The 11,651-nt window shown below is 43.7% G+C and overlaps 1 protein-coding gene across 1 annotated transcript in view; it reads left to right on the top strand.

Annotated features, from left to right (window-relative positions):
- Positions 1-218: 218 nt before the first annotated feature.
- The window catches only part of DTWD2 (DTW domain containing 2), a 137,372-nt gene continuing 125,939 nt past the window's right edge, over positions 219-11,651 (top strand). The window contains exon 1 of the mRNA XM_066273814.1: positions 219-504. Coding sequence (XP_066129911.1) covers positions 290-504 — 215 coding nt within the window. The 5' untranslated portion in view covers positions 219-289. The remainder of the gene's footprint in view (positions 505-11,651) is intronic.

The following is an 11,651-nucleotide window of genomic DNA, read 5'->3' as shown; positions in this document are numbered from 1 at the left end:
CGCTAACCTAATCTCACTTTCTCCGCAGGACAATCCACACACCCTAATCTTGCTCTGGGTCTAGAGGTCATGGACTATGGCCATTGGCCAATGGGCTCGTTCCTTCTCCGCTGCGGGGTGGGACCTCGAACCTAAACCTTGGAAACCCGCCCCGCCTCCCCTCCCCCCCCCCCCGTACGTGCCATGCGTGCGTGCGTGGCGCCCTGCGGCGCGAGCCATTTTCTGCAGCGTGTGGCGCCCTCAGGCGGAAGCGGGGCCTCAGTGTGGCCTCGGGGTTTTAGCGCCGGCCATGGAGCCGCAGGGAAAGGCGCGAACGTCCAGGTGCCCAGTCGCTTGGCCGGAGGCCTGGAGGTCACAGACGCTGGACGAGTGGGAGCAGCGGGAAAGCGGCAGAGCGTCCGCGGCGGCGGCCCCGGGCGAGGAGGCGGACGGCGCCAGTGCCGACGGGCTGTGGGAGCTGCCGGTGGAGCCGGCTGAGCGGAGGCCCGAGTGCAGCCGCTGCAGGTGACCGCGGGGCGGAGCGCGGGGACTGGGGCCGGTCGGCTTTCGGAGGAGCGCTGGCTCTGGCGTCTCAGCGCCTGGGGTGGCGGGTCGGATTGCTGACCTTGTAATCACTGTGAAATACTTGTCACAGCTTTTTAGGAAGAAGCCGGCTATTTAGGTTCGTTATTATTTAGCCTCACTTCCTGCAAGACTCAGCGTGTCATGTGAAACGCAGACCTAAGTTCGGCTGTCAAGAAACTTAAGGGTCTGATGGGGAAGCAAGGCTTAATAACAGTAGTGCTTGTAATAGTTCACACTTGTTTGCATAAGTGACAGTTATCTCACAAAAACCCCAAAGTGAATGAGAAGATAGAGACAATCCAAATGGCTATGACAGTAGTTAAGATTGTATTCAGAGCTCGGTCCCGGGAATGCAGGTATGGATTAAACAGACAAGGTCTCTACCCTTCTTGGGACACTTAAGGTCTAATGAAGAGACGATTTATTAAGCAGGCAAGGCCACCAGCCGCTAAGGTTATTGAATGCTCGCAATGTGCGGATTGTTTACTTTTCAGGATTACCCCATTGTGCTGGTGCACTAAAGGATTGAAGGGCTGCTTTCCCTGCTTGTTTGAATTTTTTTGCTATTCAGATGTACTGTTTTCTTTATTTCCTGGGTGTTCAGGATTCTTTGGTTACTGAAGGTCTCCATCTATCACCTGTCTCACTGTTGCCCTTCACAGTTATAACCATTAGTGCCTCTACTTCCACTCCTCCGCATCACTACAGTTTGTCATCAGATCCTACACTGTTGTGCAATGACTCTTGCTAAAGTCACCGGTAATCTCCATGATATGAAATCCAATGATCCTTTTCTGTTCACTTTTTACCAGATCTCTTGGCAACATTTTGTAGTTGAATACTCACTTCTTGAAACACTCTTTCTTTGGCTTCTGTTTGATTTATCTGACTTCTCTTCCCTTGTCTTCTCTGCCTGTTCTACTCAAACTGTAAATGTTGGGCTTCTTCATGTCTTGATCCTAGATTCTCTTCTCTTCTAACTCCACGCACTTCATACAAGTGATCCGACCAGTTTCCATGAGTAAGTTATTACCAGTATCTCTAGCCTACCAGTGTTTAACCTTTTACATCTCATGGCACACACAAACTAATTACTAAAATTCTGTGGCATACCAAAAAATATATTTTTTACTGATCTGATAAAAAAAATAGGTATAATTTTTACTGATTTATACCAGATGGCAATTGTATTGGCTGTTGTCATTTTTTTCATTTGACAAAATTTGAGATATTGCATGTTTTAAAAATTCTGGTGGCACGCTGGTTGAAAATTGCTGCTCTGGCCCATACCTTTCTCCTGAATACCAGACCTATGCCTTCCTTTAACCAGTGTTTAATGAGTGCTTTGCTAATCAATTGTAATACAGTGGCATCTGTGTCCATATGGAGTGTTTATTCAGGTTGTTAATGGATACAGATAATAAACCAGTAAACAAGAAACCAAATAGTTAATTATGATTAAAAAAAAAACCTGCAATGAAGGAAAGAGTTGCTGTGATAGAAGATAGCAAGAAGGTGTCAGGGAAGATTTTTCAGGAGAGAGCACTTATGTTGAAATTTGAAAAGAGGAGAATCCAGACAGGAGGAAAGTGTTACCAGGAGGGGAACAGGACAGACTGATGGAAGGTCTGTGCCACTTTAGGACTTGGAGTTTTCTACTTTGGACATTTTGACCTTTTCCCAGGGCTGGATTGTAAGACCTCAGAGAAGGAATCTTGAATGAAAGGAACTTTTTATATTTTCTACGTGTACTATGTATAATAGACAGTCAATAAAGTTTTGAGGATGATTAATAATTTGTGTCAAAGAAGGGACTGTATACAGTATATGAACAGAAGGGGTGTTGAATACGATTTATTGAAACAAGTTTTCTAACAGTATTTAGAGATAAGACTTAAAAATTCTGAAAGAAAAGTGTTTCAAATATAAATCCAGGGCTAGGCTATCATGCTAGCTTTATCATACCGTTTTTAGTCTGTTTAAAACTGCTAATTATAAGTGCGGAGTAAACCTTAAAAGAATTAGTCTCCTATGTTTAGCAATGATTTATAATTTTTCTGATCTGCTTTCCTCTTTTAATAGACTTTATTTTTTTAGAGCAGTTTTAGATTTACAGCAAAATGGAAGTGCAAGTTACAGAGATTTCTCATATAGGCTTTGCTCCTACCCAAGCATAGTTTCTTCATTATCAACATTTCCCACCAGAGTGGCACATTTATCACAGCCGATGACGTACAATGATACATTTTTATCACTCAAAATTCATGGTTTACATTCAGGTGAACTCTTGGTGTTGTGCATATTTTAAGTGTGACCAAATTTCTAGTAATATATACATACCATTGTAGTATCATACAGAGTATTTTCATGTCCTAAAAATCCTTTGTTCTGCATTTTCATCCTTCCATATCCCCTAACCTGATCTGCTTTTTAAAAAATAAAAATGACTTGCTAGGGTTTATCTTGTTTTCTGTTACACTTAGTTGATATTTTAGGGTTACGATGTGTGCCAACATTTCTGCACTTTGCTTTTCCTACTAAAATTTTCTACCTTTTCAAAGCTCTTCTCCCTATTGGCATGCTGTGCATTTTCTTTGTTTTAATTGGTTAGAATACAATTCTAGAAATATCTTCTATTAGTTATTATCAATAAAATATAAACTAATTGATGTTATCAATAAAATTAGGTGGTAGTTGTCCTGGCTGCATGGCTTGGTTGGTTAGAGCATTGTCCTGAAGCACAGAAGTTGCTGGTTCTATTCCCAGTCAGGGCACATGTGGGAATTAATTGATTGTCTCTCCTCCTCCTCCCCTTTAAAAATTAATAAAGAAATTTTTTAAAAAAATTAGGTGAATATCAATAAAATATAACCTAATTGATGGCTCTTTATATTTTATTTCATTAGATTGTTAGGGTTTTATTAGTCTCCTGAGTGACCTTTATATTTATGTATAATAATTTTAAAAACTAAAAAGTACCTTAGATTTGAGTGATCAGTAAGTCACAATTATTTGGCCATTTATTTAAAACAATATTCATTTCTCTAAACATATTATTATAATTGTCACAGCCTGGGTAGTTCCAAAATATGATTTTGTTCAGGAAGTTCAAAGTCAATTTAACTTCTCAGCAGAACATGCTCTTTAGAAATACAACTGTATTAAACATGAATGAAATATTCTTTAAAAGATCTCAAGTTAATTTGTTATTGCAAGATAGAGCTTTTATGAAAAGTGTGTTTAGTTGGGAGGAACAGCACATACAGAAGTGCAGTGTCTAGAGCAGGGGTCCCCAAACTTTTTACACAGGGGGCCAGTTCACTGTCCCTCAGACCGTTGGAGGGCCGGACTATAAAAAAAAACTATGAACAAATCCCTATGCACACTGTATATATCTTATTTTAAAGTAAAAAAACAAAACGGGAACAAATACAATATTTAAAATAAAGAGCAAGTAAATTTAAATCAACAAACTGACCAGTATTTCAATGGGAACTGTGCTCCTCTCACTGACCACCAATGAAAGAGGTGCTCCTTCCGGAAGTGCGGCAGGGGCAGGATAAATGGCCTCAGGGGGCCTCATGCCGCCCGTGGGCCGTAGTTTGGGGACCCCTGGTCTAGAGTATAATGTACTTGGAGAGGTTGGAGGAAATGAGGTGAGAGAGGAGGCTGCACAGATTGGTTGTTACACTGGAAGGGGCCAGATAAGCTTTGTTGAGCGGTTTGAGCCTAATGCACTAGAACCCAACATATCAGCCACTAAAGTATTTTTATATGTGATCGGGGAGGGGGTGACAAGTTTTACTTCTATGGATGTTAGCTATTAATTTATTCTCTATTTATTTAAAATGCCATCTGGAAGGTGATAACAGTGGTGAAAGGCTTAAGTTGGAAGAGTTAGGGCCTCGTTCCAGTAAAGTAGCTAGTCATCTTAAGTATACTTTTATATTCTGTGGCTATTGCTAAGAGCCTGAGGACAAAAGGTAGAAGCACTTGCAAATTACTGGTAATAAGAATAATGGAATAATGTCTAAAGACAGAATATATATTTTAAATCTGTCTGAGGGAGGGAAACAGGAAGGAGAGCACACACACAAACTGACACAGCTAGACCTTGAGACAGACATTTTTCTCTCCAGTGTTTTCTACTTAAAAGTACAAAATTATAAGGATTATAATGAACACACCAATGTATTTAGTACCCATTTGTTGAGCACTGGTCATCTGCAGCTGACCTGTCAGGCCTAGGTATTTTATTAATATGTATGATATTCCTTGTAACTTTATTCTAGAGCTGATATTATTAAATGATGAGGGGTCAAGGTAACAAGTAAGTAGCAGAATTGGGTCTCCAGCTCCAGCGCATTTGGTTCCCAGCTCATGCAAGCACTTGACCTTGCTCCACACTTAACGTTTGCTGAAGAAAACTTAGGATTTATTTTGCAAGTAGTTGTAGTCACCAGTTGAAGTGGAGGCACTAAGCCTACAAGAGTAGCTCTGATTTTTATCCTCTTGAAGCTGAAGTATGTTTATGTATGGCCAATAGTCACGGCTGTCGTCGCCATCCACATGTAGGTTCTCATTGATAGTAAAGAAATAGTGGAGCCAAAAATGGTGGGCCATTCCTTAATTCAAGTCTTATACTGGCCGTCGAACAAACACACAGGGAAAACAGTTCCTTTTCTCTCAGAGCTCACAAAGCTACTGACACATTCTCTGGTCTACAACCAGGACAGTCTTCTCCGGTTCTTCCTAGAATCAAAGGCCTCACCAGTCCCACAGCCCTCACCTCTGGTTCCCCATCTGCCAACATGGCTTCTTACTCTCTGCAAAACGGGCTTCTCTCTCTTCCTGCCATCTTGGCTTCTCTCTCTTCAGCACTCTGCCTTCTCTGAGCTCTCTGCAAAATTGGCCTCTCTCTCTCTTCTCCTCTCCTTTTCCAACTTTTTTGGTGGGAAAACCTTTCCTCCAGCATACATTAGCAAGACAATGGCCCTTTCCAAGCAGGAAGGTAATTTGCAGTTTCACAGATCACATACCCAGTGCTACCCAGCGCCACTTTTTAACACTAAAAGTGAGCAAACTCAAATATATACAAGTTTTACAAACTCATTTGCCCAGCAGTTTACTTCAAGCTTAATAACAAGTTGCCTGAACTTTAGTGCTCTCTAGCTCATCTTTTAAAACAGTGACATATAATTGGAGTACAATAGTATGTAAGTTTAAGGTTTATAATGTTGATTTGATGCATTTATATTTTGCAATATAGTTAACACTGGTAGTGTTAGCTATCTTCCCATAATTATGAATTCTTTTTTTGAGGTGAGATGTAAGATCTAGTCTCTTATAATTTAGAAATATACAGTATTGACTATAATAACCATGCTGTGCATTAGATCTCCAGAACTTACTGATTTTCTAGTTTTAAGTTTTTAAACATCTAGGTCCCTTATTCCACTTCTTAACTTTTCCCTTATTGTTGGTCAAATAAGTTTGTAAAAATGATATATATGTTTGCTCACTTATAGTTTGCATTGGGTGTGGGGGACAGGCTATGTAAGCAGGCAGGGTCGTTACAGCCTAAGGCTTAGTTTTAAGAGGAAGCCTTTCCCACCCTAAGCGACTTTGTATCAGAGACTTTCTTGTTTGTATATTGGATTAAAGGTTTTTTATTTTATTTTATTTTATTTTTATTTTTTACAGAGACAGAGAGTGAGTCAGAGAGAGGGATAGACAGGGACAGACAGACAGGAACGGAGAGAGAAGCATCAATCATTAGTTTTTCATTGCGCGTTGCAACACCTTAGTTGTTCATTGATTGCTTTCTCATATGTGCCTTGACCACGGGACTTCAGCAGGCCGAGTAGCCCCTTGCTTGAGCCAGCGACCTTGGGATCAAGCTGGTGGGCTTTTGCTCAAACCAGATGAGCCTGCGCTCAAGCTGGCGACCTTGGGGTCTCGAACCTGGGTCCTCTGCATCCCAGTCCGACGCTCTATCCACTGCACCACCGCCTGGTCATGGATTAAAGGTTTTGATTTTTAGACTATAAAATGGGGCAGAGGAGCCCATGCTGTAGGAGAGCAGAGAAAGGCCACATGGAGGAGAGGAGAAGCAGCCAAGAAGGCGGAGTGCTGAAGGAGAAGCCAGTTTGTGCAGAGAGAAGGAGATGGGAAACAGAGTTTGTAAAGCCAGTATCCACGGCCACCATCACATCAGCCTGGCCCATGCAGGTTCGCATTGGATTCGGACAGTCGTTAAAGAAACAGCAGAGCCAAGAACTGGTGGGCCATCATCTTTAATCCTAGTTTGCACCCAGTGGGCAAGTAAAAACACACAGTGGGCTCCAAAACCCACTCATTCAGTGCTCACAAAGCTACTGACTTATCTGAGTTTCCTAGAATCAAAGGTTTCTAGCTCACCAGACTTATTCACCTCTGTTCCCCATCTCTTTCCTTCTCCCTGCACAAACTCTGCACAAACTGACTTCTCACTCAGCACTCCACCATCTTGGCTGCTTCTCCTGGCCTCCTCCACGTGGCCTTTCTCTACTCTCCAACCTGCTCTCTGCTCTAATGCTAATCTCAGGAACCTAGAGAGCAAGCTCCCAGTCTGCCCTACTTTTTGTGCAGAAATCAAAGCCTTTAATCCAATATACAAAATAGGGAAGTCTCTAATACAAAGTCACTTATCTGAGGCATGATGGGATTGTACCTCCCCACATCAAAAAGGGTGGGAAAGGCTTAGTCCTAAAACCAAGCCCCAGGCTGCAAGGATCCTGCCTGCCCACAGCCCACCCCCAACACACATTAACATCACTTGGGCGACAGCCTCCACGTGAGCAGCGCCATCTTTAACAAAGTGAGCATAATACATTTTATCCGCCCAACAAACATCACTCCCAGTCATTCCTGCATAATCCATCTTTGATTAATTTCTTGTCCCTTGTAGGCATATGTTTCTGATCTGGGTGTCATGTACATCATTGTGGCTAGTCTGTCTGAGCAGGAGAATAAATCAGTCCACAAGTTTAGTAGATAAGCATGAAAATGGGTAATTCCCAAGGCAGTTTAGAATAATTTAAATTATTGAATTGATGTCAACATTTAGAATTAGAACACAAACTTTTGGTAAGTTTAAACTCAACTAGGTAGTGATGATGATTATAAAGCCAGTAGCTACCATCGTGGCCATTCACATGCAGGTTCTCATAGGAATTGGACAGTCGTTAAAGGAACAACGGAGCCAAGAAGTGGTGGGCCATTAGCTTTAATCCTAGCTTGCACCCAGTGGGCAAGTAAAACACACACTGGGCTCCAAAACCAACTCATTCAGTGCTGTGTGGCCAGTAGCCATGGCCACCATCACAGACGCCTGGTCCATGCAAGTTCATATTGGATTTGGACAGTCAGTAAAGAAGCAACAGAGCCAAAAACTGGTGGGCCATCATCTTTAATCCTAGCTTTCACCCAGTGGGCAAGTAAAAAAACATACTGGGCTCCAAAACCCACTCACATTCAGTGCTCACGAAGCTACTGACTTATCCGAGTTTCCTAGAATCAAAGGTTTCTAGCTCACCAGATTTATTCTCCTCTGTTCCCCATCTCCTTCCTTCTCCCTGCACAAACTGGCTTCTCACTCAACACTCCGCCATCTTGGCTGCTTCTCCTGGCCTCCTCCATGTGGCCTTTCTCTGCTCTCTCCTCTAATATTAATCTCAGGAACCAAGAGAACAAGCTCCCGTTCTGCCCCCATTTTATAGTGCATGTAAAGCCAGAAGCCAGGGCCAAAATCACAGCCGCCGCCTGGCCCATGCAAGTTCGCATTGGATTTGGACAGTCGGTAAAGAAACAACGGAGCCAAAAACTGATGGGCTGTCATCTTTAATCCTAGCTTGCACCCGGTGGGCAAGTAAAAACACACACTAGTCTTCAAAACCCACTCACATTCAGTGCTCACAAAGCTACTGACTTATCCGAGTTTCCTAGAATCAAAGGTTTCTAGCTCACCAGACTTACTCACTTCTGTTCCCCAACTCATTCCTTCTCCCTGCATAAACTGCACAAACTGGATTCTCACTCAACACTCTGCCATCGTGGCTGCTCCTCCTGGTCTCCTCCACGTGGCCTTTCTCTGCTCTCTGCTCTCTCCTCTGCTAATCTCAGGAATCAAGAGAGCAAGCTCTCGTTCTGCCCCCATTTTATAGTGTAGATTCAAAACCTTTAATTCAATATACAAAATAGGGAAGTCTCTAATACAGTCACTTCTCTGAGGCATGATGGGATTGTACCACCCCACATCAAAAAGGGTAGGAAAGGCTTAATCCCAAAACCAAGCCCCAGGCTACAATGATCCTGCCTGCCCACAGAGACACACATTAATATCACCTGGGCAACGGCCTCCATGTGGGCAGTGGCGCCATCTTTAACAAAGTGAGCATAATACATTTTATCTGCCCAACAGTGCATAAATCAAAACCTTTAATCCAATATACAAAATAGGGAAGTCTCTGATAGAAAGTCACTTATCTGAGCCATAGTGGGATTGCACCAGCCCACATCAAAAAGGGTGGGAAAAGCTTAGTCCTAAAACCAAGCCCCAGGCTACAAGGATCCTGCTTGCCCACAGCCCGCCCCCAACACACATTAGTGTCACCTGGGCAGCCGGCTTCCATGTAGGCAGCACCGTCTTTAACAAAGTGAGCATAATATATTTTATCTGCCCAACAATCTGCCCCTATGCTCACTTTACTACCCACAATCTACTCCACCAGCATCCCTGTGCAAGGAAATTAGGCACATTACACAAATTACAACAACATGACAAATCATACAATTTCAACAATTACAAAGGTACATTTCACCAGTCTCTGAGCACTTGCCAAAAGCACAAAATGTCCTTGGCCTTCTTTCTAGCCATGGGAAAAGCTTCCTGGGGCAGGGGGAGGGCCTCTAGCAAAGCCACCCTCTACCCCCATCAGGGTATTTCACATTGTCCAAAATCCATAGTCCATCCAACAAAGGAGCCAGTGCCCACTCCGGTCATAGTCCAGGAATCAGTCCATGCACATGAGACCTCAGCCACCTTCCTCATCCCTGCCATCCTGGCAGGTCTTACACTGTCCCAAAGAGGAGCATATGGCAATGGCAGTCAGCATTTCCATCTCTGCTCTGGAGAGCATGATAGCGACCAGCCCTATGTCCCCAAATCGCAGAGATACCAGGAACATAGTAAGTATTCCTTGATGCTGGGCTCTCACCTTCTGGAGACTGTGGATCACCACTCCAGCCTGATTCTCCTCATCCTCCAAAGAGGAACTGAAAACACCAGCTCCCACTGCCGGGCTTGAGTCCTGGGTTGCTGCCACCTTCTGCTCCACAGACCTTGCAACTCCAGCTCCGGCCTCAGCCCTGGCCTCCCGCCGCTGCTGGCTCTCCACAACGTCCAGGGCAATCTGCAACTCACGAACCTGTGAATCCTCCTCCAGCAGCTGCTCCATTTCCAGGCGAATCTCGCAAACCTGGTCGGCCTCCTCCTCCAGCACTTCCTCCAGCTCCAGGGTCAGCATCTCTTTCTCCCACATTTGCTCCAGCTCCTTCCACTGCTCGGTTTGCAGGTGCTGGGCAGCCTCTTCCACAGAACTCTCGGTTTCCTCATGCATGGCTGTAAAAGTCAGGCAGCCTACGACCCCCAAAAGTACAGCCATGGGGAACCATAACAGCAGCCAGTCCTCTACTCCACCACTCAAAGGTGGTGGTGGCTCCTTGCTTATCTGTATTGAATCCTGCCGACTACGCCAAATGTGTGGTCAGTAGCCATGGCCACCATCACAGCCGCCTGGTGTATGCAGGTTCTCACTGGATTCAGACAGTCGGTAAAGAAGCAACAGAGCCAAAACTGGTGGGCCATCATCTTTAATCCTAGCTTGTACCTGGTGGGCAAGTAAAAACACACACTGGGCTCCAAAACCCACTCACATTCAGTGCTCACAAAACTACTGACTTACCCAAGTTTCCTAGAATCAAAGGTTTCTAGCTCACCAGATTTATTCTCCTCTGTTCCCCATCTCCTTCCTTCTCCCTGCACAAACTCTGCACAAACTGGCTTCTCACTCAACACTCCGCCATCTTGGCTGCTTCTCCTGGCCTCCTCCATGTGGCCTTTCTCTGCTTTCCTCTGTGCTCTCTCCTCTAATATTAATCTCAGGAACCAAGAGAGCAAGCTCCCATTCTGCCCCCATTTTATAGTGCAGAAATCAAAACCTTTAATCCAATATACAAAATAGGGAAGTCTGATACAAAGTCACTTATCTGGGGCATAATGGGATTGTACCACCCCACATCAAAAAGGGTGGGAAAGGCTTAGCCCTAAAACCAAGCCCTAGGCTACAAGGATCCTGCCTGCCCACAGCCCGCCCCCCAACACACATTAATATCACCTGGGCGACCGGCTTCCATGTTGGCAGTGCCATCTTTAACAAAGTGAGCATAATATATTTTATCTGCCCAACAAGTGCTCACAAAACTACTGACTTATCCGAGTTTCCTAGAATCAAAGGTTTCTAGCTCCCTAGCCTCATTCTCCTCTGTTTCCCATCTCCTTCTCTCTGCACAAATTCTGCACTAACTCTGGCTTCTCTTTCAGCACTCTGCCATCTTGACTGCTTCTCCTGGCCTCCTTCACGTGGCCTTTCTCTGCTTTCCTACAGCATGGGCTTCTCCTAGAATGTAATCACTCTTCTTTCAGAACAATGTGATCCCTCTTCCTTTTAAAATCTTTTTGCAGGAAAGCCCTCCCCAACACACATTAACATAACCACGCCCATCCTAAGCAATCACCTGGGCAACGGGCTTTCACGTGGGCAGCTCCATCTTTACAAAGTGAGCATAATATATTTTATCTGCCCAACAATGATTTTCAGGGTAAAAAACTTAGATAATCTGCAAATTTAATTTTTTGTGCATTTCAGAAGTATCGATTTTCAAGAGAAATTAATTTGTTCTTTTCTCTTAGTACAGAAAATATATTTAGTTTTTGAAGTAGTTCATTCATAATATATGTGGAAAGCTAACTGATTTATAGATTACTT

The sequence above is a fragment of the Saccopteryx bilineata genome, chromosome 4 (genome assembly GCF_036850765.1).
Source record: "Saccopteryx bilineata isolate mSacBil1 chromosome 4, mSacBil1_pri_phased_curated, whole genome shotgun sequence".
Classification (NCBI taxonomy): domain Eukaryota; kingdom Metazoa; phylum Chordata; class Mammalia; order Chiroptera; family Emballonuridae; genus Saccopteryx; species Saccopteryx bilineata.
Note: the sequence above shows the minus strand (reverse complement) of the source record. Positions and strands in the feature narration are given on the sequence as shown.